The 27,259-nt window shown below is 39.0% G+C and overlaps 2 protein-coding genes across 9 annotated transcripts in view; one reads left to right on the forward strand and one right to left on the reverse strand.

The window, feature by feature from the left end:
• Nucleotides 1–3,178: 3,178 nt before the first annotated feature.
• Nucleotides 3,179–24,321, forward strand: EZH1 (enhancer of zeste 1 polycomb repressive complex 2 subunit). 8 transcript variants are annotated; one of them, XM_014072884.2, is made up of 21 exons: nt 3,179–3,310; nt 5,155–5,275; nt 5,714–5,884; nt 6,958–7,086; nt 8,333–8,452; nt 9,875–9,995; nt 10,163–10,336; nt 11,618–11,720; nt 12,489–12,655; nt 13,372–13,463; nt 14,938–15,121; nt 15,547–15,743; nt 15,836–15,927; nt 16,311–16,351; nt 16,816–16,941; nt 17,050–17,228; nt 18,141–18,236; nt 20,401–20,482; nt 20,667–20,747; nt 21,454–21,538; nt 21,661–24,321. In XM_014072884.2, the coding sequence occupies exons 2-21, from the start codon at nt 5,228–5,230 to the stop codon at nt 21,719–21,721; spliced, it is 2,349 nt and encodes a 782-aa protein (XP_013928359.2). In that variant the 5' UTR covers nt 3,179–3,310; nt 5,155–5,227; the 3' UTR covers nt 21,722–24,321. The 8 variants fall into 8 exon arrangements, with proteins under 8 accessions (XP_013928359.2, XP_013928343.2, XP_013928351.2 ...); XM_014072868.2 differs by lacking the exon at nt 3,179–3,310 and adding an exon at nt 3,350–3,477; XM_014072876.2 differs by lacking the exon at nt 3,179–3,310 and adding an exon at nt 3,350–3,477 and having other exon boundaries at nt 11,669–11,720.
• Nucleotides 24,319–27,259, reverse strand: part of CNTNAP1 (contactin associated protein 1) — a 51,109-nt gene continuing 48,168 nt past the window's right edge. The window contains exon 24 of the mRNA XM_014072850.2: nt 24,319–27,173. Within this exon, the coding sequence (XP_013928325.2) occupies nt 26,905–27,173 (269 nt within the window). The 3' untranslated portion in view covers nt 24,319–26,904. The remainder of the gene's footprint in view (nt 27,174–27,259) is intronic.

Genomic DNA, 27,259 nt, shown 5'->3' on the forward strand with positions numbered 1-27,259 from the left:
TACTCTTTTACAGTATAAGCATACCTTCCCTTTCTGTTCCACTCTGAAAAGTATATCCCTCTCTCTCTCCATTAGTCATCTATAGTCCTTGCAATTCTATTAAGTTTGATTATTCTATCTAATTACCAGCTATTATTGGTAACTTGTAACAAGCATATAAAAATATTATAAATTTCTGTATTTTAAGATTTTAAAACACAGTAGCTTTTTTCTAATACAAAGAGAAAGAGTCTGTGCTGCCCTGAAAAGGTAACTAAAGAGAGCTGAGCAATTCTGAGAGGGCCTGTAAGAGTGTTTTCATATGACCTGAGGTGTTTTGGAAAATGTGTTCCTTTTTCAAGGATACTGTGAAAACAGATACAACACCAAAAAAGGGCACTAGAATGTCAAACTCTGAACTGATTAAACTCGTGCCATGGAGAATAGTATAATTGCCATAATGGGCAAAATAATAATTATTGACAAAAAACAAGAACATTCTTTAAATATGAGCATTCTTTAAACATGCAGCATGTTTTACTTCTACTGTGAATGAAAATAAAAGCAAAAAAGATTCCAACATAAACAAAATAAGGGACAGAATTGTTTCATATTCTGGAATGTCTGAGAATTTGTATGCTTTTGAAAAATTGACTGAAATTATAGTACAGAAAAGTTTTGTGGGCTGTTTGTTTTTTAATGTGTGTTTGTGTGTGTGTGTGTGTTTGTGTGTGTAATTATATATATATAATTTGTATGAAACAGTTAAAATTATTTTAAATAAAAATCCAATATTGGGAGAATATGAGAAATAATCTGGTAATCTGCTTCTTCTGTTATGTCCCCTTGATATTGTCTTCAATTTGTTGTCTAACAGAGAATATGGGGTGTCAAAATTTAAGTTGTCCTTTCTGCTTTTAAATAGTTTTTCCCCTTTTAATCCATACAATCTCTATGATGCTGCTATGATTGATCAATATTCCTGCAGATACCATATTGATGTTCAGAGCAGGGAAGGAAACACAGACAAGACAGAGAGATCAACCAACAGCTTTGCAAACTTGCAAACAATAATACAGGGCACTACCATTCATCAACAAGCTAGAAGTGAGGCAATTGATATAAGATAGCACATACCAATAGGGACAATCTAATTGATTGACTGATTATGTGCCATCAAGTTATGGTTGACTATGTAGACCACACAAATTTTCTCAGTGACAATCTATCCCTAATGTGGGATTTGTAGGTCTTCCCATGGTGTACTCTTTGCTGCTGTAACTATCCAGTCTATCCACCTTGCTGCTGGTTGTCCTCCACTTCTCTTTATTCCTCCCCAGCATTGGAGACGTCTCCAGAGAGGCTCCAGGTCTTCTATTTTGCTTCTCCAAAGCCCAACATTTGCTTCCAAATTCCATAAAATTTGCAGTTTTGATCTTTGTTGATATAGACATATCAGAACATTTGAATACCTTTTCTAAAGACTAGATGGCTGCTGTATCAAGAACTAAGTCTGTGGCATGTATTTTAATTACTTGTTTCTTAACTATTATGTTTTTTACTATTAACTATCAACCATAATAGTTAAGAAACAAGTAAGATAGTGAAAATATTCACCATTATACTATGTTAATTGTCATCTCTAAGGCTGGTTGTTGTTATTAGTTCAGCTTCTTTAGATTTAACTTTGGTTCCATTTTTTGTCTTTTATTATTAGACTCTTGACTTTTATTACTAGAACTTGCAAATCATTTTCATTTGGCCATTAGAATAATGTCATCAGCACAGCATCCTTATTTATGCTGGTATAATATTCTGATGACTTAAGGATGATTGGAGTGCACATTAACAACAGGGTGAAAACTCCTTAGTCAACTTTCATCTAAGCGTGCACTTCTAATATTCTGCAGTAATGGGTAATGCATTAATATCTGTGATCTCTCTGATTTTACAAATTAGGTTAAGTCATAATGTGAATTTATTTATTTAAAACCATGCCATGGTTACCATTCATGTAACCAAGATGAAATAAGAAAAGTAGATAATATAATTATATTTAATTATTTAGATAAATTACTAAAAGTATACATTCATTTATAATTTACAATTTATAAATGGCACATAATGAATCAATCAATACTAAAATTAAAACATACAATGTTAATGTGATGTGGATAAGACCAGCACTATAGACCTAAATCATAATTAAACCGGGAATATCAAGTCTGAAATGTGAAGGGAAAAATTCAGACCTACACCTGGACTAATAGTGGGTGCCTGGTCTCCAGTGAAGTGTGTTTAAAGTTAGGTGCACCAATATAGGGGAGGCCCTCTGCAGATTTTAATATTAAATCTGTTTTTGAAGAACTCTCCCTAGCTTTTGAGTTTTGGCTTAGTTTGTTGCACTGCCACAAGCATTATAACTTATTCAACAAACAAACATGGGTGAAAGAAAACATAATCCTATGAATGACTGTACCATATTTGCTGTTTTGCCTTTTGAAAAGGCTTTAAATAAACTAGCTAATAAAAACTAATAATCTTGCCAAGGTGGCGCAGTGGTTAAATGCAGCACTGCAGGCTACTGCTAGATCAGCAGGTCAGCGGTTCAAATCTCACCGGCTCAGGGTTGACTCAGCCTTCCATCCTTCCAAGGTGGGTAAAATGAGGACCCAGATTGTTGGGGGCAATATGCTGACTCTCTGTAAACCGCTTAGAGAGGCCTGAAAGGCCTATGAAGCGGTATATAAGTCTACTGCTATTGCTATTGCCAGTTTAAAACTTTATCAGGCTTAGAGTGGATTTGATTGACCAGTAAAAAGAACTTTTCATGTAATACACTTAATGACTTACAATAACTATGAATGCAGTTCATGGTTTTGGTCTGTTTTCTTCACCAGCATGTAAACATTATTTCTTCTATTTCTTAATAAACTTCACATTAAAAGGGTCTTAATTTGGTTTGGACTGTAATGCGCTCAGCATTATTACTCTAGGGTTGAAGAAAGTGTTAAGTCATTTCAATACATGTGATGGGCAAAAATAACAGCGATTTACCTGTGGGGAACACCTGTATGTTTTACCTGTAATCATTCGTACCTCCCTAAAATTAGCTTAAGTATAAAGCTACGTGGATTTAACGTATATAGAGTGCGCTGTGCGACCACTCGTAGAGACAGCTGAAAAACTCAACGGTGCAACGTCGTTTGAGTTGGGAAGGCGACCTGTTTACCGCATAGCCACAACGAGGGTCGACTTCCAAACGCAGCTTTCCAGATAAGGAACAAAACAAACTTTCTGCGCCAAAAGTGACGCTACTTTACTTCAATTAGTAAGTCTATGGATCTCTGCGACAACGGAGGCGTCGCTTTGCGGAAGAGGGCAGCGTCGGGAAGGAGGAGGAGGAGGGCGAGTAGTACGATGCGGTGTGTGACGCATGCGTGTTCAGGAAGGGAGTTCTGCGTTTTCTGTAGGTCACCTGTGTACGATGTCTAAGGAGTGAGTGTCGAAGAAGGGGTTTAAAGGGAAATGGGAGGGGGTAACGAGGATCATGCCTGTGGAGTGCGCACTTTGGGTGCATTAGTACTTATGACGTCATGCAAAGTCCCTCACTCCGAAGTGGGACGAGGGGCTCAAAAAAGGGTATATAGACATATCTAAAAATCAGTACATGGGAGGGCAGAGAGAGGGAGAGATGTGCTTAGGTATCGCATGACAGCGGCAGGTCTTTTGGATGCGGGCGGGGCATGGCAAAAGGTTGCTTTGAGCAGCCTTGGGCATGCTGGCTGGACTTAGTTCTTGCATTTTCCTTGCCTATTTAAAGCTGAAATGTGGAAATGTCCTCCCCCATTTTGTTCAGCTATTCCCAGAGCGATTAAAGAAAAGTACCTGTAATGGCCAAATGTAAAGGCCTTTGCTTGATATCTCAGGGGTTTGACTGGTTAAATGAGAAAGGATAAAAGATACTCATTTTGCCTCTTAAGCCAAAAGTTGTAAGTGGCTCCACAACAAATTCTGGGTTTGCTACATGCTCACTGAGGCATCTTTCACATGTCTAGAGACTCAGCATCTTGGCTTCTCTTTCATTGGTTTAATGAGGAAGGAAAAAGAACACTTGTGTCTTAATCACAACACTTGACAGGAAAGTAACTTGGCTTTCTAGGAGGTTGAGGTAAAGTTAGTGATTTAGTTTATTATATGTTTTGCGGTGCTATGTGTTTTCTTGATAACACAGAAATACTTTGGTTAAGTAATGTATAAGTCAGTCAGTCAATATTTGTGTTATATAAAAGTGAGTGAAGCCTGACTTTTATCTGGAAGAAACCTAGCCAAACACTTTGGATAATTTCTTAAAGAAAGCTATAAAGTGAGGGGAGCAAAGGATGCTGGATATGTCTCTCCCGTAGGACATGTCCCTAATCATTTGGAGGTTAATGCTAAATAAAATGACAACACATGGGCCTCATCAATATCAATGTGTTGTAAAAGCAGATCAATTCAGTCTGGTATTGTGGGCAATGCAAGTAGTCCTTGACTTATGACCACAACTGAGCTCAAAAATTATTTTACTAAGCAAAATAGTTAAGTGAGTTTTGCCCCATTTTATGACTTTTCTTGCTATAGTTAAGTGAATCACAGCAGTTAAGTACTGTTGTTAAGTGTATCTGGTTTCCCCATTAACTTTGCTTGTCAGAAGTTCGCAAAAGGGGAGATCACATGACCCTGGGACACTGCAACCATCATAAATATGAACTAGTTGCCAGGCATCTGAATTTTGATCACATGACCAGGGGATGCTGCAATGGTCATAAGTATGAAAAAAAGTCTTAAATCACTTTTTTCAGTGCCTTTGTAACATTGACTGGTCACTAAACAAATTGTTGTCTTCTGTATAGCATCTACCTGTACAGCATCTCAAGACTGTTAGATTACATTTTTGAATGAAATAATAATGTAAAGAAAAGCTTCAAAGTAGCTGCCACTATTGAGGAAGTGATTAAAAACTAAAGATTACTGAAAATAATAGGCAATGACCAAGAATCTTGGAACTCTGTCATAGTTATTTTTCCATTTTATTATGGGAAAGTAGGCTTGACAAACTTTTAATAAAAAGTTATAATTTTCCAGTTAATACTGTTCAAAGTTTTTCAAATGTGTTTGCTTTTTTCCTCTTAGGAAAGTAGAGATTCCAGGCCCACCCACATCAAAATGTATTCTGTATTGGAAAAGGAAGGTCAAGTCAGAATACATGCGTCTTCGGCAGCTTAAAAGACTTCAGGCAAACCTGGGAGCTAAGGTAAAGATACGCTTTACCTTAAGCAGATTTTTTTCCCCAGTAGGCTTTACCGCTGCATATTGTGATGGACAAAGTCTGACTGAAAGAAACATCTGTCTTCCTGAGAGAAAGTCAGTTGCAAGGCAGATGTTTCTTGCATCTGTCTATATATATGTATTCATATGTTTATATCATTCATTCATATATTTATATCAATCTATTCTCTATTCGGCAAATCCAGAGTCTATATCCATGGAGTTCAGGAAACTCCCTGCAAACTGTATAACAGCACACTGCCTACCACTTTAGCAACTGCCATTAGTGCCCATATGGAAACTTTTTCTCTTTGATCTCTCTCTCTTCCCCCACTAGTCTTCTCACTACTGTTGATCTGCTACAAATCCATCCTGCCTTCTGAGAAGTATCCACTGTCATACACCTCATTTTTTTTCCTTTGAGGGATTCTACAGGAGAAATATGCAGCAACATCTTCCATCTGTTTCTGAGGGAGAGGGGAAAAACTTTATTTGGGGACACCTGGAATTCCCCTCAACCCTTACGTTTCACCAGAGTAGTGGGCAGTGTTGTTTCCAGCACAAAGACGAGGCAAATTCCTCTGGCCTAACAGAGGTGAGCCACTGTCTGAATATGTATAGATACTTTTTTGAAATCATGAAAACACTTCAAGATCACATGACCCAATTATTGGGGGATTGGGGGTGGGGTTAGTAGTCATGAAAGTGTGGTAAAGTTTAATATGCCTCAAAGCACAAAAATAATGAGGCTACAAAAGTTCAAATCCTGATCATGTAACTGCTATGCCTGTTAAAAATATAGGCAGCTTCTGATAGAAAAAGGTTGACTCTGATTAAAAATAGAACATAAACGTAAAGTATCTAGAATATCTATTCCTAGACCAAGCCAAATCCAAAAATGCTAGAAAATTCCTGGAAGCCTGGCACTCGGACAAATCAGCCATCAATAGGCACATAGAGAGAAACAACCTCAGCATACCATTCAAAAGAGATAATCAAAAAGCCAAAAAGAAAACAAAAAGACCAAAACACCTTCTCGCCAGCAATCAACACCCAGATGAACAAAGATTAATACAAAGACCAACTATAACTAACTTTAGACCAACAGTCAAAAAAGAAACAATACCCCAGTCAAGGAACTATCAACTCAGACAAACAAGCTAACAGTAAAACACCAAGGAACCACCAACACCACTTCCAAGGAAACTGACAGGGCAAGCCACTAGAATATAAAATGGGAGCAAACCCCATTCCCTTCTATCACTTATATTATTACCTAGCTTGGTAATGAAATTTCCAAACAACTAAGCTCAGAGTCCACAAAGGACCCCACTGTAAAATATATCTTATGAGGGAAAAAATAAAATCCACTTCCTCATATTTATGGGTACAAATTGACTTACCAAGTCAACCTATTTGATGCTATCATGAAAGAGGCAGGAGATCGACTCATTGGCATGATTATGTATTTTGATATGAAAAGGATTGATTTTGATTGTACGAGCAATTATACCCCATATAATTGCAATCTGCCTACCTATGTAAGATAGTTGATAGTAATGCAAGTTTAAAAATGATTTCCTTTTGCTGGGTTCATGTGAATTGGGATCCCTCTTCCGCAATAGCAAAAGGTTGATCTGTTTTTTTCTCTTTCCTCTATTCCTGTAGAATTTATTTGTATCTAACTTCACAAAGATTCAGGAGAAGATAAACATCCTAAACGATGACTGGAAGAAGCTTAGAGTTCAGCCTATTCAGTCTATGAAGCTGGTTGGAGGAAACCCTTTTCTGAAACAGGTGTTGTAGCATATAATATACTATATTTCCTTTCTTAAGTTCATATTCACACTCCCACACTATAATATCCCTATTTTTCATGTCATTATGAAGTTCCGCATTTACCCAGAGAGAAAGTTTATATCAGTTATGTAAAGTCATCAGTATGAATAGAAGTTTTTTTTTCAGAATAATAAAAACCATTCAGGATTGTCTAGCAAACAGCAACAGGAAAGGATGACATTCCATGTGCAAAATTAGTACTTTTACTTCCTACCCGTTGCTGCAAGATCCTCTGTAGCAGTCCTTTTGTGCTTTTAATTTCCTGATTCTTGTTTTTTTTCCAGTCCTTCTGTTTCCTAAGCCCTACAGTTGATTGATGTATGTCCTTTGGGAACAGAAGAGAAATAGGCTCATGGGTTGGAATGGGTTTAATTGATACATATTTTCCCCAGAATTGTAACCGGTGGGCATACTTGGAACTTTCTAAGTCATACAAATTAATGCCTTTGATCATGTTGAAAATGCCTGTTTGCCAACTGACTGATCATAATTGATTCTTTCAACTCTATGTTTAGGGATAAGGGCTTGCAAGTTAGAAGGTATGCCAACAAGCAAGCTAAGTCCAGCATTTAATTTGTTATCAGTCATATGATGCTTAACAAAATCCCTAGCCAATAAGTCCAATTGGAGGAGGGCATGTTTATAAAATATATGTTTATACAAAATATCCTTAATCTGCTGCTTGAAACCTATGAGAAATATCCACCTGGACCAAGAAGGTAAAAGAAACAAGACAGGATGAGGTGAAGTATTTGCAAATTATGGAGGAACATGGACTAGGGCCTCCTAAAATGGCTGCAACATGTTGCTAGATTTATGTGGGAAGAGATTATCTTTAAGATGTTTTGGTAATAAACCATTCTGATTTTCATTGGTAAGTACCCAGTGTATTACAGTGGGCCTAGAAAATAATATGATTGTTAACTTGATATGATGCTGGTCCTATATATCAAATCAGAGCTCCTATCAAAAACCCATCTTTTCCCCTCTGAATGTAGTGGGTCATGATGCCCTCTAGCGGAAGCAAGAGAGAAAACCATAGTAGAAGATTCCCATCTGATACTAAAGCATGATCACTGAGGCAGGTCATACCTGTCTCCTTTAGTACCAGGAATGGATGAAAATATATTCAGCACAGAGGGACTTTAGAGGGGTGACTTGTATATTACTCCTTCTGATGGGGCACACTTTTGTTCTCCTCCAGTGCACAGTTGAGAGCATCTTCCCCACTTTGAGCACCCAGACTTTGTTCATGCGGACTCTAAACACTGTAGCCCTGGTGCCTATCATGTATTCCTGGTCTCCACTCCAGCAGAACTTCATGGTAGGTAATCAGCTGCTGCCGTAATTCTGAGCTTGAATATGAATATTTTCTTTTGAATCCAGAACATCTTTTAAGGCCTGGTTGGAAGACAGCAGGGTTTCTTCGTGGAATACTACCCAGTGCAAGAACATCATCTGCTTTTCGTTTTGAACCTGAAGTACATGGTATTTTTTATTAAGGTTTCCACACTTGTTTGTAATATCTGAATTGTCTGTTGGGGTGGAGGTAGCACAGTTACTCATCTGATTACAAAAGTGAAATTTCTTGCTTGTCTACATTGTCTCCAGTATTTAAAACATCTGGATTCCAGATGGGGAAAGATGGCATTTAGAAGCCATGTCTTGCACAGGAGATCGAGGAAGTTCCAGTTTGATTCTGCAAAATGAGCGTGTCCTATAAACAATCTGCCATTCTCTAATGAGTCTTTTTCCTAATCCCAGCTTCCAGAAGTTCAGAGCTAGGGAAATGCTTACATTATCAGGGTTTATATTTCTGATGAGGAGCTTTTCCATCCCTTCTCAGAAACTTCCTATCACTAATGAAGTCTGGGGGTTGGGTGGGGAGCGGGAGTTTTCAGAAGCATGTATTCCAATGATGGTGCATCCATTTTTTTTTTAACTTACTGTCATTTTACAAGTACATGAGATTATTAGATTAATAATTGCTCACAATTTTTATACCTTGCTGTTGGGTCACCCTCAGACACTCTCAAAGGGCACAACATTTGGACAAAGCAATTCATGGGACTTTTGCTCCACATTAAAAGCATCTTATCTATTGGATTCTGTCAATACTTTTGTATGTACCAATGACTTCCCTGAGTTGGAGACAAAAGGCACTTCTTGCAGGCTGCACTCTCTCTCTAGCAATTCTTTGATAGAAATTTTAAAAAATCCTTAACTTGGTGAGCTGATCTTGTTTGTTTGGGTCATGCTGTCATATTGCATGGTCTTAGCTCCCTTCCCGCATAAACTACCTAAGTGCAAGATAGAAAAAACCATTCTGAACCCCCTTTTACAGGGATAATAAAGCCAGAGTTTTTCTGTTGCAAATAAGCAAGATAAAATTATGTGAGTCACTGCTGCCACCAGAACCTTCTCTAAAGACCACTGATTGAATGGCATGACCTTGCCCTCGAGTAAGCGCTCATGAAGAAAGACCTTGTGATGCTGGGGCATACTGCGTCAGCCTTCCCTAATCTAGTTCCCTCCCAGATATGTTGGACAACAGCTCCGCTCCTCCTCCAGTCAGCATAAAGAAAAGTCAGTCTAGGAGAAGTCTTCACTGTGCAGTAACATCAGCAGACATCCCTCTGGGTTCTCGTTAAGGTGGGCGTGCAATCTGCCATTTGCAGGCTCTTCTGGTGAGTGGACAAGGGACAGCCACCTGCCTTCCTCAGGCTGTGTCTGCCCCCGTTTGCAGGTGGAGGATGAAACTGTTTTGTGCAATATCCCTTACATGGGAGATGAAGTAAAAGAAGAGGACGAAACCTTCATCGAGGAGCTCATCAATAACTACGAAGGCAAAGTCCACGGAGAAGAAGGTAAAACCTACACAGTCTTCTATTGGGATTGAGATCATGTACAGGGAGGAAATTGGAGGAGATAATTCTGTTCTTACAAGTTAGATTTGTCTTCGTAGGCACACAGTTTGTTCTTTATGAAGTTGAATTTTTTTTCCCCATGCCTAGCTTTCAGTTCTTCCTTCCAGAGTTGCTCCCGGGTTCTGTTCTGATCAGTGATGCTGTTTTTCTGGAGTTGGTAGATGCATTAAACCAATATTCTGAGGAAGAAGACGAAGGACACAATATTGTAGAAGGCAAACAAGAAGCTTTGAAGGAAGACCTGCCTGTCACACGGAAGAGGAAAAGGCTTACAATGGAAAGTATGTTTCTTGCTTCTTATCCTCCATTTCCTTTTGTATTGGGGCCACATTCATACTGCCATGACTTTGCAAGTCTTGCTACTATTTCTTCTTCCATTTGATATCTTGTACTAGGCAGTATGAATTGGCAAGAAGGGGGCTATGGGTCCAGTTCTTGGGTTGTGTTCTTCTCCAGCAAATTTTAATGGATCCTTCAAAGTTCATAGTTCTTCCATTACTTCACCCTAGAATTATTAAATGAAATAAAGTAACAAAATAACCACAGGTTAACTTTAAGAGCCCCCTAAAAGTACAATTTTTATTCACAATTCCTTTGTAATTTTGCAGAAGTCTCATCAGTATATTCTTTTATTTTGCTGGGGAAATTAGAATGACTGCAAATCAATATACTGTATATACTCGAGTATAAGCCTAGTTTTTCAGCCCACTTTTTGGGCTGAAAAAAGCCGCCTCGGCTTATACTCGAGTCAGTGAAAAATTTGCCCGAAATGGAGGAGAAAAAGGGGCGGGGCCATGCCGCTGGGTGACACTCGTGAATGGCCCAGCGCCCCTGTGAGTTTCCCCTCCCTCTGTGTCAGTTTGCCGCGCAGCACGCACCGCACCATCCCCCCTCCTCACGTTCTAATGTAATGCAGGGCTGTCTTACGATTCACCTTCCTCCCCCTCCTGCCGCTCTGCAACGATGTCCCACCTCCTCCTTGTTATGGCAAGCAGCCACATAGCGATGTCCCACCTCCTCTGGTACAGTGATCCAATGATAGGAATCACTGTGCCGTGTGTCATAGGAGGCGGGACATCGCTCCCGCGGCTGCACGGGACATCATCATCACAGCGGGACATCAGCATCATGAGGTGAGTGAAGTATTTCATTGAATACACCGCTAGTTTACTGTTTTTCTTTGAAATAAATATTCAAAAACATTATTGGTATCTATTTTTATTTTTGAAATTTACCGGTAGCTGCTGCATTTCCCACCCTAGGCTTATACTCGAGTCAATAACTTTTCCAGTTTTTTGTGGTAAAATTAGGTGCCTCGGCTTATATTCGGGTCGGCCTATACTCGAGTATATACGGTACACAAGGAAACTAAGAGAAAAAAGCACCTCTTGGCATTTTCTTCAAAATAGTTTTTTCTGTCTTTTGCAATATAGTTTATTGTCTGAGGTTTATCTGTTGTAGTTTCTTTCTGAGCCGATCCTATCTTAGAAGAGCAGAGTTCCAGGGAGAGGAATATTTTAATTCATAAAATATCAGCAGGCTTTCTTGCATGTCTAATGTAGGTAACAAGAAAAGTTCAAAGAAGCAATTTCCAAATGACATGATCTTTACAGCTCTTTCATCAATGTTTCCTGAGAATGGCTATCCAGAAGACATGAAAGAAAGGTAGGAATTATCTAATTCAAGCCAAGTATCATTTTGTTTTTCTAGTCAGCATATCGTAGTCTAATTTCCAAGGTGGAGATGTTTAATATAGTCTAACATAATATTATTATTATTAATATATTTCTAATAACGTTGCTGGTTTCTGGCCAAACACCTGTTAATTTGTACATGCCTTAATCTTGTGTTTTATATTTATGTCAGATAGTATGCCTTATTTTATTTGTGATGCTTCTATTACAAATAAAAAGCCCAGCTGAAGTTTTACATCAGGAGCCCTTTCTTTGTACTAAACAATTTATGCATTTTGACTAGCAGAAGCATTGCCCTGTGTATAGTTTGCAACCTAATTATTACAGGAAAATGATCTGGGATGTCAGTAGCAGTGATGAACTTGCTTTTGTCTCCCCCTGCTGTCTGCTTTGGATTCTTTTGCATTATCCTCTCGCGCATTCTAACCATGCTTGTCATATTTAGAGGTTTGCATCTGATCTTCATAATACAGAATTCCTGTTCATATTTTGCTATGCCAGTTAGCATTTTGCAGACCCCAAGATGCTTCCTACCTCAAAGTGTTCCGTTTTATTTGAGGTGGTTTTATTGCTTGAACAGTAGGTTAGCTAACATCTGCCTATGAAATGCCAAACTATGAAATGATAAAAGTCATTCTCTCTAAAGTAACAATTTTAAATATATAAGTACAGACTGTCAGAGTAGTCTTTCCATTGTTTGGAGCAACTTCAGAAGGTCTTCTCCGCCTCATTTCTTTAGATACAGGGAGCTGACAGAAGAAGAATCCGACATGAATGTGCTCCCTCCCCAGTGCACACCAAATATTGATGGGCCGAATGCCAAATCTGTTCAGCGTGAGCAGGCTCTGCATTCCTTTCACACACTTTTTTGCAGGCGCTGTTTCAAGTATGACTGTTTCCTCCATCGTAAGTTCCTGTTACAATCTCTACCTCTTTCCTGCTTATTCTGTTCCAGTGTACAACATTTTCATGGAAAATGTTAGCAGATTCTCCCTGCCTTCTGTATAGATGCATGCATAACAAGGTTAATTCCACTTTTCAAAGTTATCCTAGAATGTTTACCTCTATTTACCTTCCCCATTGCATTTTTAAAAATCCATCTTACCTACTTCCTATCTATCTCACTAAAGTATCCAGAATGGCTTAGAACATCTGTATAACATCTATCATGGTTTAAATTATACTCAGTTACAATATTAAAACCCCATAGATATTCCAATTGAAACCCAAGTGGGTTAGCCATTGAAATGCTAATGTCTTCCTGAAACAGCCAGGCTTAACTTTGGTTTGCCAGGAAATAATAATATTTTATAGATTAATTAGCATTCCTAGGCAGGCATACTAGTTTTTTGGTTTTTGCTATGTCTTCATTTTTACTCTGAAAATTCTCCCTTCCCAGTCCCATCCGTCTCCCCCCCCCTTCTGTGTATCTGCATGTTTAATGCTCTGCTGAATTTAAAATAGGGTGAATCTAATCCTGGGTACAAATTCTTACAAAATTATTTGACTAATAGTAATTATTGCCTTTTGAGATTTGAGGGTTTGGGTTGTTTTTTTTTTAGAAAAGGGACATTTTTCTAGGTTCTTATTCTAACCCAAGCAAGATGATTATTCTTTTTTAGCTTTTCATGCAACTCCAAATGTTTATAAGCGGAAAAATGTGGAGACCAAAATTGAGACGGAACCTTGTGGATCAGACTGCTTTTTGTGGTTGGTATGTTGGATGGGGATTGCTAGGGGCACAAAACCAATAATATAGATGTTCATTTACTATATAGTATAAGGATTGTTGTGCATCCTCCACTTATTACTGTCATCAAATATTGTACATTAATAGATAAATGTTAATATCTTCTTTATCCTCATCTTAAACCTCATCACCTGATCTGATAGTGTGAGCTCCAATCCATTAAAACTTATGCTCTAATAATAAATAATAAATATATATTAAAGGTGCTGATAGGCCCATTTTTTGTTTTTAATCTATTTTAATGTCTGTCCTCATTACTAAAAGAAGAGCATGACCCCTTACTCTAAAAATTAAACTGCTTTTCCTAGGCTAGGACTTTCTGATCTTGGGTGCAAAAATTCAGATGACCAGCAGGTGGCAGAAAAAACATACTTTTCTGCATTAACTTGCCAATTGTGCTCCAGAGTTTTGCAGTCTGGATCTAGGAAACCCTAAATTTCTACACACACACTCCCTTGCGGGCGGGGGGAGGGGACGACGACGACTAAAACGACATTTAGTTAAAAGAAATAAATGCAATTATGACATCATAGGAAGGAAGGACGTCTTGGTTTCATACCATTCCCCCTGTCTTTATAGTATATTTTTCAGTGCATGATCCTTACCTCTTTCCATCAAACAAACACAGATTTTGTTTAAAAAAAAAGAATCTGCATCTGCAAGATGCTTCAAAATGACCATTTTCCTATACTAGCAGACCACAGTAATAAACGCTATTTCTTAGACTCCTTCAGATTCTCATGTATTCAATTTTCCATACAATTTGAGTACATTATAATCAATCTGTATTCTCTCTCTCTCTCTTGAAAACTGCTTCATATTTCCTAATGCTAAACAAAATTGTGTATACTTTGACTTCTGTATTTAGGACAATACTGTAGTTTATATACAGCAGTTTTATATCCTAAAATTCTAGAGCAAGCACTTTGGCCCCAAAGGTTTACCGCAAAGTCCACTGCCACTTGAATTTTTGGAATAAAATGGGGAAAGGAGTTCATTAGAAAAGTTTTGTGCAGCCTGTAAATTACCCACTTTTCTTCATGTGGTTGGTGCATGGTCCCTTACTTTATGGGCATGACTAACTTATGACCCTCTGTAAAAAAAAACCTGCCCACCTCTTCCTTCTATCCAGAGAACTTGTTAACATTTTAACTGTTCACTTTGGAAGGAAATGGGATAGGAGTTTGAATCTATGGTATATACAAATTGTTCCAAGGATTTTCAATTTTACCAATTTACAACTGTGCAAATCTGGTTAAATTAATATACATCCTACCAGGGTTAGCCAGGAAGAGTTTGAATCTTTCGGCCCTGGGGAAGTGGACAGGGTCCTCAACACTACTAGGGCCACCATCATCGTACTGCATCCATGTCTTTCTTGGTTAGTTGTAATATCTGAACAAGGCTGTGTGCTTTCTAATTTGATCTTGCTTTTTAGGAGGGAGCCAAAGAATTTGCCATGATGCATAACCCTCGGTCAAAATACGCTGGACGGCGTCGGCGCAGGAACCCCACTCCCAGTGCCACTGCCTCCAGCAGTGCTACAGCTTCTACAAGTGCTGAAGCGAAAGAAGGCGATAGTGACAGAGATACAGGCAATGACTGGGCATCCAGTTCTTCAGGTGGGTGAGGTTCCCCTGCTTATGGCTTACAGAATGGATGGAGAATTCTCCAGGGTGGAGAAATTGCAGGAATCATGGCCTCTTTCCCCTTAGAAAGTGATGTGCTCCGGCAGGCTCGCAGAAAAAGAATCATTTCTTCTGCGTAATCTGTCCAGATTTAATTTATGACAGAGCTTGCTGGCAGTCTATTTTAGTGCCAAGCATAAGCTTTCAGTCACCATGTTGAAGCACATGCAGAATGTCCTCCTGTCACCACAAACAGTCCTTGCCCAGCTGAGATTAGTAATCCTGTGGCAAATGATGCCGCTTGGTGGGTAAACATTTTTGAGATGTGTTTAAGAAAACAAGATTGTTGTCATGTTTTGGAGCTGCTTTTTGGGTACATGCATGCTTTCCACATCTATTCATTTCTTCTGTGGCTCCAGAGGCAAACTCACGTTGCCAAACTCCAACCAAGCCGAAGATGAGTCCATCCTCTTCTCAGCCCTTCGTGTCCGATGTGCCTCTGGAGCCTGTGGAGTGGACAGGGGCAGAGGAGACCCTCTTCCGTGTTTTCCATGGAACTTACTTCAACAACTTCTGCTCCATTGCTCGACTTCTGGGAACCAAGACGTGCAAGCAGGTATGAGCCTTGGTAGGCCAGGACGGGGCATGAGCATCTTGTTCCCTTACTTGGAACTCCATCTTCAACAAGCTGCATTTCTTGCTTGGCAGGTCTTTCAGTTTGCTGTAAAGGAATCCCTGATAACAAAGCTACCAGTTAATGAGCTCCTGAATCCCTCCCAGAAGAAGAAGAGGAAGCACAGGTATGTGTTCAGGGAAATCTAGCGAAGAAGAAGCCATGCAAGGAATAGTTCTTGGGGTACCGAAGTTCTTGGGGAAGGCTTAGTGAGTAGGATTGCCAAAAAGTGGCATAGCCTTATGGACCTCTTCACCACCCACCCACCCACCCTCCCGAAAAAGATCTGAAATGTATAACAGTACCCTACTCATCACTCTCAATTTTCTTGCATTGGAAAAGCTCCTGCCTCTCACCAGGTTATTCTTTCACCTATATGTTCCATTTTTTTATCTGAGAGAGCTAGAAAAGAAGCTAAGGAGAGTTAGAGAGAATGCATATTTTAGAAATCCAGAATTTTCTGTCTCCAAGATTAACATTCTTTTCTCTCTTCACTTTACCCAAACAAAGGCTCTGGGCTGCTCACTGCAGAAAGATCCAGCTTAAGAAAGGTAACGCATTTCCTGCCAGGTTTTTCTTATTCCAATCTCCTCCTTGGAAAACAGAATGGAATATAGAAGGTTTGTCAAAGGCCGGCCAGGCTAGGCCAAAAAACCTCAATACCCACTTTGTCTCTAAAAATTTCTCCAGAATATTCCCATCAGTAGATGAATCACTGTTTCCTTATTAGCTCTGCTGTCTGTAATTAAATAATTTTAGTACTAGCAGAATTCAAAATTCTAAATGAGGAAATTATAATGGCTGATGTCTGGTATTTTGAAAAATAGCTTTAATAATCCATGCCAACACTGTTTTCTTGTCATATCCTAGCACTTACTAGACTGATAAACTGGCCTTCTAGACTGATAAGTGGCCTTCTGCACTTGAAACACTGTCTTGCACTGTTTTGGGACTATGATGTATGCAGCACTCATGCTTCCTAGGCCCAACTCATAGATGTTCCTTCTTCCTGCAGACAATTCATCAACTCAAGTGTTCAACTACCAGCCCTGTGACCACCCAGACCATCCTTGTGACAGCTCCTGTCCTTGCATTATGACACAGAACTTCTGTGAGAAATTCTGCCAGTGCAATCCTGATTGTAAGAAATGAAGCTATCTACCAAGCTGCCAAATAATGGCTAAGGTTTCTAGCATTTGTGTGTGTGTGTGTTGCATCCCTTTAAATATGTTTGTGTTTCCTTTGCAAGGCCAGAACCGTTTCCCTGGCTGCCGATGCAAGACTCAGTGCAACACCAAGCAATGCCCCTGCTATCTGGCTGTGCGGGAATGTGATCCAGACCTCTGCCTGACCTGTGGGACATCAGAGCACTGGGACTCCAAGGTGGTTTCCTGCAAGAACTGCAGCATCCAGCGGGGCCTCAAAAAGGTATATTTCAATCCTAAAACAGGGGAGGACAGGAGATCAGAATTATGAGCCTCGTCTATGGGAATGTGTTAGTTGGGAATCGCATAGAACTGATTTAGCTTAGTGTTTTATTTTGCTTCTGCTAGCTAATGTGAGAAGCTGTAGGAAGGACTTAGATCCCGTTAGTTCTTGATGGGTAGTGTTGCTTGCACCACTTCCCATTCTCTGAGATTTCAACCACCTCTGTACCAGCCTCCGTAACTGCGAGGACTGTTTTTTTAAACTGGACCCTCCATGTATTGGAATAGAAGGTAAAGTTGGCTATAATCAGTGGTGGGATTCACTTACTTTCACTACTGGTTCGTAAATGTGAGCACACTCACATGCACAGAAGGTCATGCATTACATTGAGGCGGGTGGGCGGAGCCTGCAGCAGCCGCCGCTACTGATTCATCCGAACCAGTAAGAACAGGCTGAATATCACCTCTGGCTATAACATATGTTTATTTGGAGGTTTTGAAGATAGCCTTCAAAGAATTCTGCAAGTAAAGGATATCTTGTTATGCCTGGTGGCCTGGCAGTGGTGGGTTGCAGGAGGTACACCCCAGTACGGGTGTACCGGTGCTTGTCGGGAGCACCGGGTACCGTTCCAATACAGAACTCCAGTGGGCCTGCCCGCCCGCCCAAGCTCCTTACCTGTATTTGAGCTCTTCTGCGCATGTGCACGGCGCCTGTGCGACTCTCCGCCGAGCAGATGGAGTGTCGCGGAGGCATCATGGATGTAAGGATGCATGTGCTGCACATGTGCTGCATACGTGCTGCATGCGTGCATGTGGGAGACGCCTTACCCTGTTGCATCTCCCCATCTTGTAACACTATATTTGTTCACTTGATCTGCTTCATAAAGTATGCTTCTGCCTCTTTTCTCCATAGCACTTGCTGCTGGCCCCATCAGATGTTGCTGGATGGGGAACTTTCATTAAGGAGTCTGTGCAGAAGAATGAATTTATCTCTGAGTACTGTGGAGAGGTGAGTTGGAAAAGTAAAGCAGGCCTTAAGATCCAGAAACCTCTCTGCTACAATCTTTGCTCTCAACAATGGTTATAAAGATGAATCAGGGGGCAGGTTATTTGTTCATCTCCTAAACAGCAACACCATCTTTGAATTCAGGGATTTCCTGAGGGAAATACGTTTTTCTATCTCTGGGATAGTAAATTTTGGCTTTTGCCTGCATTCAATGAAGTTAGTAGAGGTGATCCTTGAGAGGTTGTTTAGTTATCATGGACCCCAAAAATGGAACATACAACTCAGATTTGAAGTTCCAATGTCCATTCCAATGGGCACTTGGCAACTGTCTCACATTTATGGCCCTTTGGTGTACCTGCCTGCAATTTGCTGAAACAATGATGGTTTTGCTGAAAACAGATTTTTACTTCCATTTTCCAGCCAAAAACCAAACATTTAATGACTGTGGTGTTCACTTTACCACCATGTTCACTTAGCACTGCCACAAAAATATTATAAAATTGGGCACATTCACATGATCACCCACTTCATTAGCATTACAACCAAAATTGTGGACTCAATTATGTCATAAAGCAAGGACAACTTGAAGGTGAAAATGGTTTGTTAATATAGGCTTGTTTGCTTGGTCAATATTTAGTTAGATGACAGAACTTGAAACTAAAAACTAGGCAAACTGCCATTTCTGGTGAACAATAGGCTTATATTCTTGGCTGGGCTATGATGTTGGGGAAACTTTCTAGAAAGCTTTTGATTAATTCCGGATGGAGTATTTGTACCATTTGCAATACAGCTCCACCTTCTTAACTCATAATCAGATATTATAGCAACATCACAAGCATAGCAATAATGAAAAATCAGATCAGAGTAGAGCAAAAGGAAAGGAAAGGGAAGGGGGAAGGGACAGTTTCTTCGAGCTCAACTTATGGATATCATAATAATGTTTAAATAAGTTTGCTATGTAGCTGGCCAACATCTGTAATGTAAAATATATAGGTAGTGCATACAAATGTAGAAAAGGTAAAACTTCTCACCACTTTATAATTTCTAGTTTTATAAAATTATACATTTGTTAGCAAATAGAGTTCATGTAAACTATTTATGCTGGCCTGGAGGAAAATTCCTCCTAAAGCTGTCTGCAAAATTTAAATCTGTTTCCAGGAAGAAATTGTTACATTCATTGATTCCTGTTCAGAATTGAGCAATACTAGGGCAGTCCCACATTCATTTATCACTGCATTGCCAGAAATCAGAGCAGTGTTGCATATTTTCCTTTAACAACTATAAATGGATTGTTAACAATGTAAATGAAACCAATGTGTTTCGTCGAAAACAATTTCCACTTACGTTAATTACAGCATCTTAAACTTGTTTTGGGTTGAGAAGATGATGGTGATGATTTATTAAATTTATATGCTACCCAATTCCCAGCAACTCTAATTCTCCCACTCTGTTTCATTTTACGTATTGACATGTCCCAAATTTAACTCTGGCTGTATATCAATAGTATAAATCAACAGTTTAAGGAATGCTGATTCTCCTCTATGGGTTTTACAAGAGAAGAACTAAGGATGGAATGACTATATATATATATGCACACACACATATATATATACACACATATATATATACACACACACATATATATATATACACACACACATATATATATATACACACACATATATATATACACACACATATATATATACACACACACACACACATATATATATATATAAGCAAACTGTTGATTTCAACTATATATATATTTCAGTTGTTGAGTATTGAGTATTGAGAATATATCAAGTAATCCATATATTTTGTGTAGATAAAAAGAACAAAAAATGCATTCCTTACCTGTTAATTGATCTGAAATGTTAATTTGATTGCTTTACAGTTTCTTACTTGCTAAAGTATATAGCTAGCAAATAAATCCAATTGTTTAATTTAGTGCCCCCATCTTTAGTGTTGCAAAGTAGAAGAAAACTGTTTAGGTGCTCTTTTTATCCCTGATCTATTCCAAGCAAGATAGCTAAATCTTGTCTGTTTTGGAGGCACTATTTTCAGATCTCCCAATTCTTTGGGAGAAACTAAGCCTTCTAAACGTCTGACTTGGTCACCTTATGGCGACTGACAAATTCTTGTCCATTGTGTTCCCTTTTCCCAGCTTATCTCTCAAGATGAGGCTGACCGACGTGGCAAGGTCTATGACAAGTATATGTCCAGCTTCCTCTTCAATCTCAATAATGGTAATTGACTATGGTGAGGTAGAGCCAGCAGTTGGTTCTATGATAATGATCTCCAGTAAGGGGTGATGAAGGCAACTTGGAGGAAGCAGACTTTAGAATTCTGTATTCCATAACTTTCAAGGGTGGTTCTACATAAGTAACAGAAATTTTGCAGAGGCATATGAGTTCTTTTTCCCCCTGATAGATTTCGTTGTTGATGCCACCCGCAAAGGCAACAAAATCCGCTTTGCAAACCACTCCGTCAATCCTAACTGTTATGCCAAAGGTGAGACTTTTTAGAGCTCTGCTCTCATTCTGACACAATAGACTCCAACTTGGAATCTTTCTAGGCAAATGTTTTCTTGCTATGTTTTTTTAGACTGCAAACTTAAAAGATAAGCGTGACGGGGTTTGTCCTGGATCAAATATATTCAGTTCCTTATAAAAAGAGAGGGTATGTTGTCTAGAAAATCTGGTCACAGAGAATTCTATTCATAGAAGCGGTGCTTCTGTCATCCCTTAATCATAAAAAAGCCAAGGGCAAAGAAACAGGACCCTAGATGAGAGATTAGACGTGATAAATGCTTACACAAATAAGTTATTTCTTATTTTTCCTTAATTGCTAGTAGGCACTGCTGAGGATCACTTTCACATTCTAGAGAATGGTTTTGCAGCTTGGAACTCAGAGTTTAAGAAGAATGGTAACAGCAAAAGCCATGCTTGATAGTAACAAATAACCATAACTCACACATTTCTAACTTATTCTGGGATGCAAAAAGGGCTCTTTCGATCACGTAGCAATTGCATCTATGCTAGTTGAATACATTTGCATTCTCAGGTGTGGATATAATGCCCCCTCTAGTTAAGCAAATGACACAAATTTTGTTTTGTTTGCTGAAGGCTGGGAATGAGTGTAACAATGGGAGTCTTGATGGGGTGATTCTTGTAAAAATCTGGGCAATTAATTCAGTTTCTTTCTTGCCCCAATTCAGTGGTGATGGTGAATGGAGATCACCGCATTGGGATCTTTGCCAAGAGAGCAATCCAGGCAGGCGAAGAACTCTTCTTTGATTACAGGTGAGTGCAATCTGAATCAAGTTTTCAACGTTTCCAAGATATTGCTTGGTATAGTCTTTCATATGTATATCTTCACAAAGACAACAATGCTCTTATTTACAGCAGTTTCATTTCTCTCCCAGGTATAGCCAAGCAGATGCCCTCAAATATGTCGGCATCGAAAGAGAAAGTGATGACATCTGATTGAAATTACTGGTCCTCGGGGCTCCCTGCCAGTAATCACTGCATCCTATTCATGCTGCTTTCTTTGTTGCTATATATGTTAGGAGACTTCATTCCACCTGGATTCCTCTTTAGGGAAAAGAAAGGTCCAGCTTTTTCTATGGACTTGAGATGCTGATTCTAAGGCCATTTGACTGGCACAAAGAGTTCTGCTTAATTATTATTAGGAGGAAGATGAGGAGACCCTGAAAAGGCAAAATGGTTTAAGACCATTTTGTATACTGAAACTTGCTAATCAATTTGATTCATTGGTTTAAAAAAATGAGCTGAAGAAGGTATTTCTTTGTTCTGGCTGCTGGCAAATTTAGAGCAGAGATAATCTAACACAAATGTCACTTGCAGAGAAAATTATAAAATATACAGAGGCCAGAGGAGGAGATCAATTAATGTTAATTAATTAATTATGGGTAACATTTACTCCCAAGCCTCTATAGTTCATTTCCTTCAGTTAATGACTTGTTACAATATTTTCTAATCCTTTTCTCTTTCCCTCTTGGGCTTCACACTAGCACTTTCAGCAGTGAATTAATTTTCTTTCTTAGTTAATTGAAGAACACGCACATATTTGGTTCTGCTCTTCTCTTGAAACATTGTTTTTGGGGATTTTTTTGAAGCCACAGGAGGTATTTTTGGTTGTACATACGAAAAGAGAACAATTGGGTACATGTGACCCAGGAGAATATAATAGTCTTTTTAAGAGCAATTTAATTCGTCATCCACTTCAAAATCTGTCCTCTCCCCCCCCCCCCTTATGTCCAAAACAATCAATTAGCATGCACTTTAGAATGACTTGCTCAATGAAGACAGGGAGTGGGGCTCCCTGTGGGTTTATAGGGAGTGAAAAATGATTCCACCTCCATGGTGTGGATTATTGTAGACATTGATTTTCTCATAAGATATGAGAACTACATATATGAGAGCTACAAATCAATTCTAAAACTGGCTTATACTGATAAAGTATGTTTGTTGGTGCCAGCCGTAGTTTGGATTTACTACATGGGTAAGTCCCCTTGTGTGACATAGTAACACCAATGTCAGTCTTGGAGAAGGAAGATAGAAATGTAGTTTATGGAACTTGGCAGGGTGTGTGTAGAATGAGGTATACACCATCATGTATTACCTACGCAAATAGCATTATTTGGCCTAAAGGTATTCGTTTGCTTTTGATCATGCTAGCCATGTAATTGTGAAAGTGTTAGCACTTCTGCACACAACATTCCACCTGTTCATTTCCTGGGCCAAATGTGAGCCTGGAACAAATGAAACAATGCTAAATAGTATAGTTGAGCATACGTAGAGTGCCTTTACTGCTGGCTTAGTATAGCCTGCTGCCTACCATAAGGGAAGGAGCTTCTGGGAATGAGTATACATATGTGGGGGAACATGGTGTTCATGGTCTCATAGAAATCAAGGAATTCAGTGGCAGCAGCAAGCCCTCCACTACCCTATTTACTACTGCTTCATCATTTCTAGCTGCTTAATAATTGTGAGAAAAATATCTGCTTAGTGTAATTTGTATCCAGTATGAGTGAAACTTAATTGTTTAGAGCGCTTCTAAATACTATAGTGAATTTAATTTCAGTGTGAGAAAAAAAATGCCATATAATTGCTAGGTTTAGTTTGATTTTTTTAAAGACATCTTTTTGTCACTTGCAGCTTCCTAGTAGAATGCATTCTGGAGACGCAATTTAAAGTTGGGATGCTGTATTATTTTTCTGGGAGAGCTGTCAGCCTAGTTTCTCAAAAAAGCATCTTAGGCACCTGGTTGGGTTAGAAATGTTGAAGTCTTCTCAAGGGGAACCTTGTATTGTAAGAGACATTAATTTCTGGAAGAAGATAGTCTGAGGGACAGTATGAAAAATGATAATAGACTTTTTGTTCAATTAAGAGTCATGTTCTTAGTTTATGTTTTTGAATTGGGAAGAAGAGGGAAAGCCAAGGTGCCTAGTTTTTAGCTATTGCGGTCATAGCAGAGTGATGCAGCTTAATTGTTTCTGGCAAAGTTGTAACCAGGCTTATTGCTTAGCTGTTGTTTAGCATCCATACAGTGTAGATACAAGAGGAGGAAAAGGGAGTCACATGTATGTAGCCTGACTACCACCTGCAGGCCAATAGATACAATAATAATACAATAGTATTAAGAGTATTATTGCAAGATACTGCAATACTGTTCTTGGTGTTCTGTATGATTTCCTATGTTTGCATCTTGACTCACAAAAGCATTGGTTGGCTTTCAGCTGATGGATGTTTAGACTTCACCTCTGCATAGCATAACATAATATTTTATAACACAAACATATATTGCTTAGCACTTCTGATATACTGCAGCAATTAAGATTCCAGTTACTTATAGAGCAGCAAAAACATGTATCCTTCCCCCACCTTGTACTTCATTGAACTGCTTTTCTTCTAGGCATGGTGGTTCAGGAGCCAGCGGCTGCATGGCACCTCCATCTTCTGATTGCTTATGACTCTTAGCTTTGCTGCTGGTAACTTATGTGCACTTTATATTATCGCTTGTAAAAGTTTGTCTTAATAAAGATATAGTGATAGTTAAATAACGTCTGTCTCGTGTCAAATTTATTGGTACTATTGGAGAATAAGCTAGATTGGCAAACCAATTCCCATACATTCAAGTAAGGGGGGGGAGGTATACACAGCACATCATGTACACAGTACTGTTGCAACACAGAACATCCTTATATAACTTTAATCTTTATAGGTTATAGTTGATTTTGAGGATGTTCAGAATCCTTGAAAACCCTCACACAATAATAATCACATACTTTTTAAGGCTATCATAAATAGTGTGCAAAACTCCAAACAAATACAAGCAACAATAACAGAAACTGCTGCAATAGTAGGTGTACAGATTTTTGCAGCCTGAATACTGCAATCCTAGTCCATTTGTATAATTACAGTGGCATCAATTATTTTTGCATTTAAATTCCCCCGTATATTGAACCTCTGCAGGAAATGCAGCATTACTTTTGAACAAGGCTTTGGCTGCAAAATGAATTGTGGCCCTAATGCACAGTGGATCACTGTTTGAGTGGGGTGGTCCAAGCTGATCGCCCACGTTCTTATTCCCTTGTTAATTTGTAATACTGTTTCACAATTAATTTTCCAGAGATAAGCCTTGCTGGAGGAATGGGTCACTTTCTGTAACTTTAGCTCAATAAATCCACTCAGCTGATAGCAACAGCATAAAAAGTGTTCAAATGCTTTGCAAAATATTCTCAGAAAACGAGTACAATAGTGACATTTTCTTTTAATTCCCAGAAATGAATAGTCATCTAAAGAGCCATCACAAAAAATTGCCCAATCTTGCAAGATTACCATGAAAAGTCATCTTTTATAAATTATCCTACAGTCTCCCTGCCTACCCACTCGCCCACCCACCCCAGGTTTCCCAGAAAAAGCTAACCCTTCAAAGTAAGCACAGGCTTCTCCAGACTCTTTACTCTCACTAAGTTGAGTAGAAAAATAATCTTGAAATGGGATAATTTTTCTCTTTAATTAAGGACAACCAGAAAAGTGAAATAGGGTTATTACAGGTTTGGGAGATGTCACTCAAGCAAACTTAGTTTTAGGCCAGTCACTCAGTCTAACTCCAGTGTTGGGAAGATACTCAGGAAAGACTATGTGCAGGTTAACTTGAACATTCACAGAAAGAATGCAGTATGCTACGGTAGTAATAGTTACTGTTAGTGTGAAATATAATTGCTGTTATTTATGTTGGTAAGCAAGTCTACTAAAATACATATGTTGCTTGGAGAAAAACAAATTCTAGCCATAACCATTCAAAATGCATTTTTCCCTTCCCTAACCCACTCCCAAATATATATAACCAGATAATTTATCACCCTGCTTTTTTCCTTTATTTTTATAAGTTAGTCTTTACTTTTTTCCCAAACAACTCTTTTGAAAAAATAAACTGCCCATGAAGATGCCCAGGTTTTTGGATAAAATAAATACATTTGCCCATTGTTATAGAATCATCTTATAATCATAAGTAAAGTTAGGGAAAAAAGAGGGCTGGATGTTATTGGTAATAATATCCCACCCTCCCAATCATACAACAGACTACAGAGTACAGACTATCACTTCACTTTTAACAGATCAGGATTTTGTGTTTTATACAAACAATACCATTAAAAAATTAGTCCTTCTAATAGCTCACAACTAAAACACAAACAAAATGTAAGAAAGAATTTTAAATTCTCAAAACCCCTGATTTATGAAGCAGCAAGTGGTAGCAAAGTGCAAGTGATTCTTTTTTCATGCGCTATTGCTATACATACATACGTATTTATATATATATTTATATATATATTAGCAGGCAAATATACCTATATTGCACATTGTTTTTCTTTCAGGGCACAATATAATGTGCCAGGCTCTACATATGCTACATTACATGGCTTGACTAATGGCTTTTTTATGCTAAGCAATTAAGCAGGAAGACTATGTGCTAGTGCATTGCATATGAGAAGGCCAGCATGAATTTTGCATTGCATTTTCCCAAAAGAAGTGTATAATGACAGTCATGTCTCTCTTCGAATTGTGGAAGGAGCCGCCGAGTTTAGCTATAAGTTGCTCTAACAAACTGGTATTGAAACTGCAGGAAGCGGTATGCTACTAGTCACCTTTCCCTTCCCATCCCACTGTAAGAAGAAACTGAAGGACCAAAATGAAGAAAGGGAATATGAAAAAAAAGTGGGCCCATTACTACTTAAGGAAAAATAGATATTTTTTTGGCAGCTACCCAGGCACCAATTAAACCTTTTCAAAAGATACAAAACCTATCCAGTTGGAATCACTTGAGGCATTATGGAAGTCCCATAAGTGAATGAATAAACAGATAACTAAATACAATTATTCTGATTAAAATGGAGGGAGGCAGAAATATCTTTGATTAGACACTTGCCAGTAAGGACTATGTCCAACTGGGAAATACAGCAACACCACAGGATGTGCAAGTTGAACAAGGCGAAGCACCAGGCAGTTCATTACGCCGTGAAGGGTGGAGGCAGAAATCAGTCTCCCAGCAAGTGGCACGATTGGCAGTTTGGGTTTGGTCTTGCCAAGAGGCTGCAGCCAGCACCAACAAGTAGAAGATGAATCCCTCAGGCTTCAGTTGGCTATTCTGTTTTGGACTCTTCCAGGATCTGTGGCAAGTTTTGATCTTTCCGAGAGGCAACAGGCTTAGCTGCAGGGAGAGTGGCAGGTTCAGCACTGCCACTGCCACTGCCCCTGGTACTCCCACCACCACCACCGCTACTACTTCCACCGCTGTTGTAGTCCTGGATAGCCTTTGGCTCATTGGTGTGGTAGGAGCCCTTATAACGGTGATGGTGAAGGTACATCAAGAGAAGGGCTGCTGCCAACAGCAAAAGCAGGAAAAAGATAACTGGGGGGAGACAGGCAGAAGTAGGGAAAGAAAGGAAAGAATTAGAATAACTGGGGGAGGGCTCTCCCTATAGCTTTCACTCCCTT

Source organism: Thamnophis sirtalis, unplaced genomic scaffold (assembly GCF_051295495.1).
Source record: "Thamnophis sirtalis isolate CommonGarterSnake01/CBP01778 unplaced genomic scaffold, rThaSir2_p1.2 scaffold_4, whole genome shotgun sequence".
Taxonomy (NCBI): Eukaryota; Metazoa; Chordata; class Lepidosauria; order Squamata; family Natricidae; genus Thamnophis; species Thamnophis sirtalis.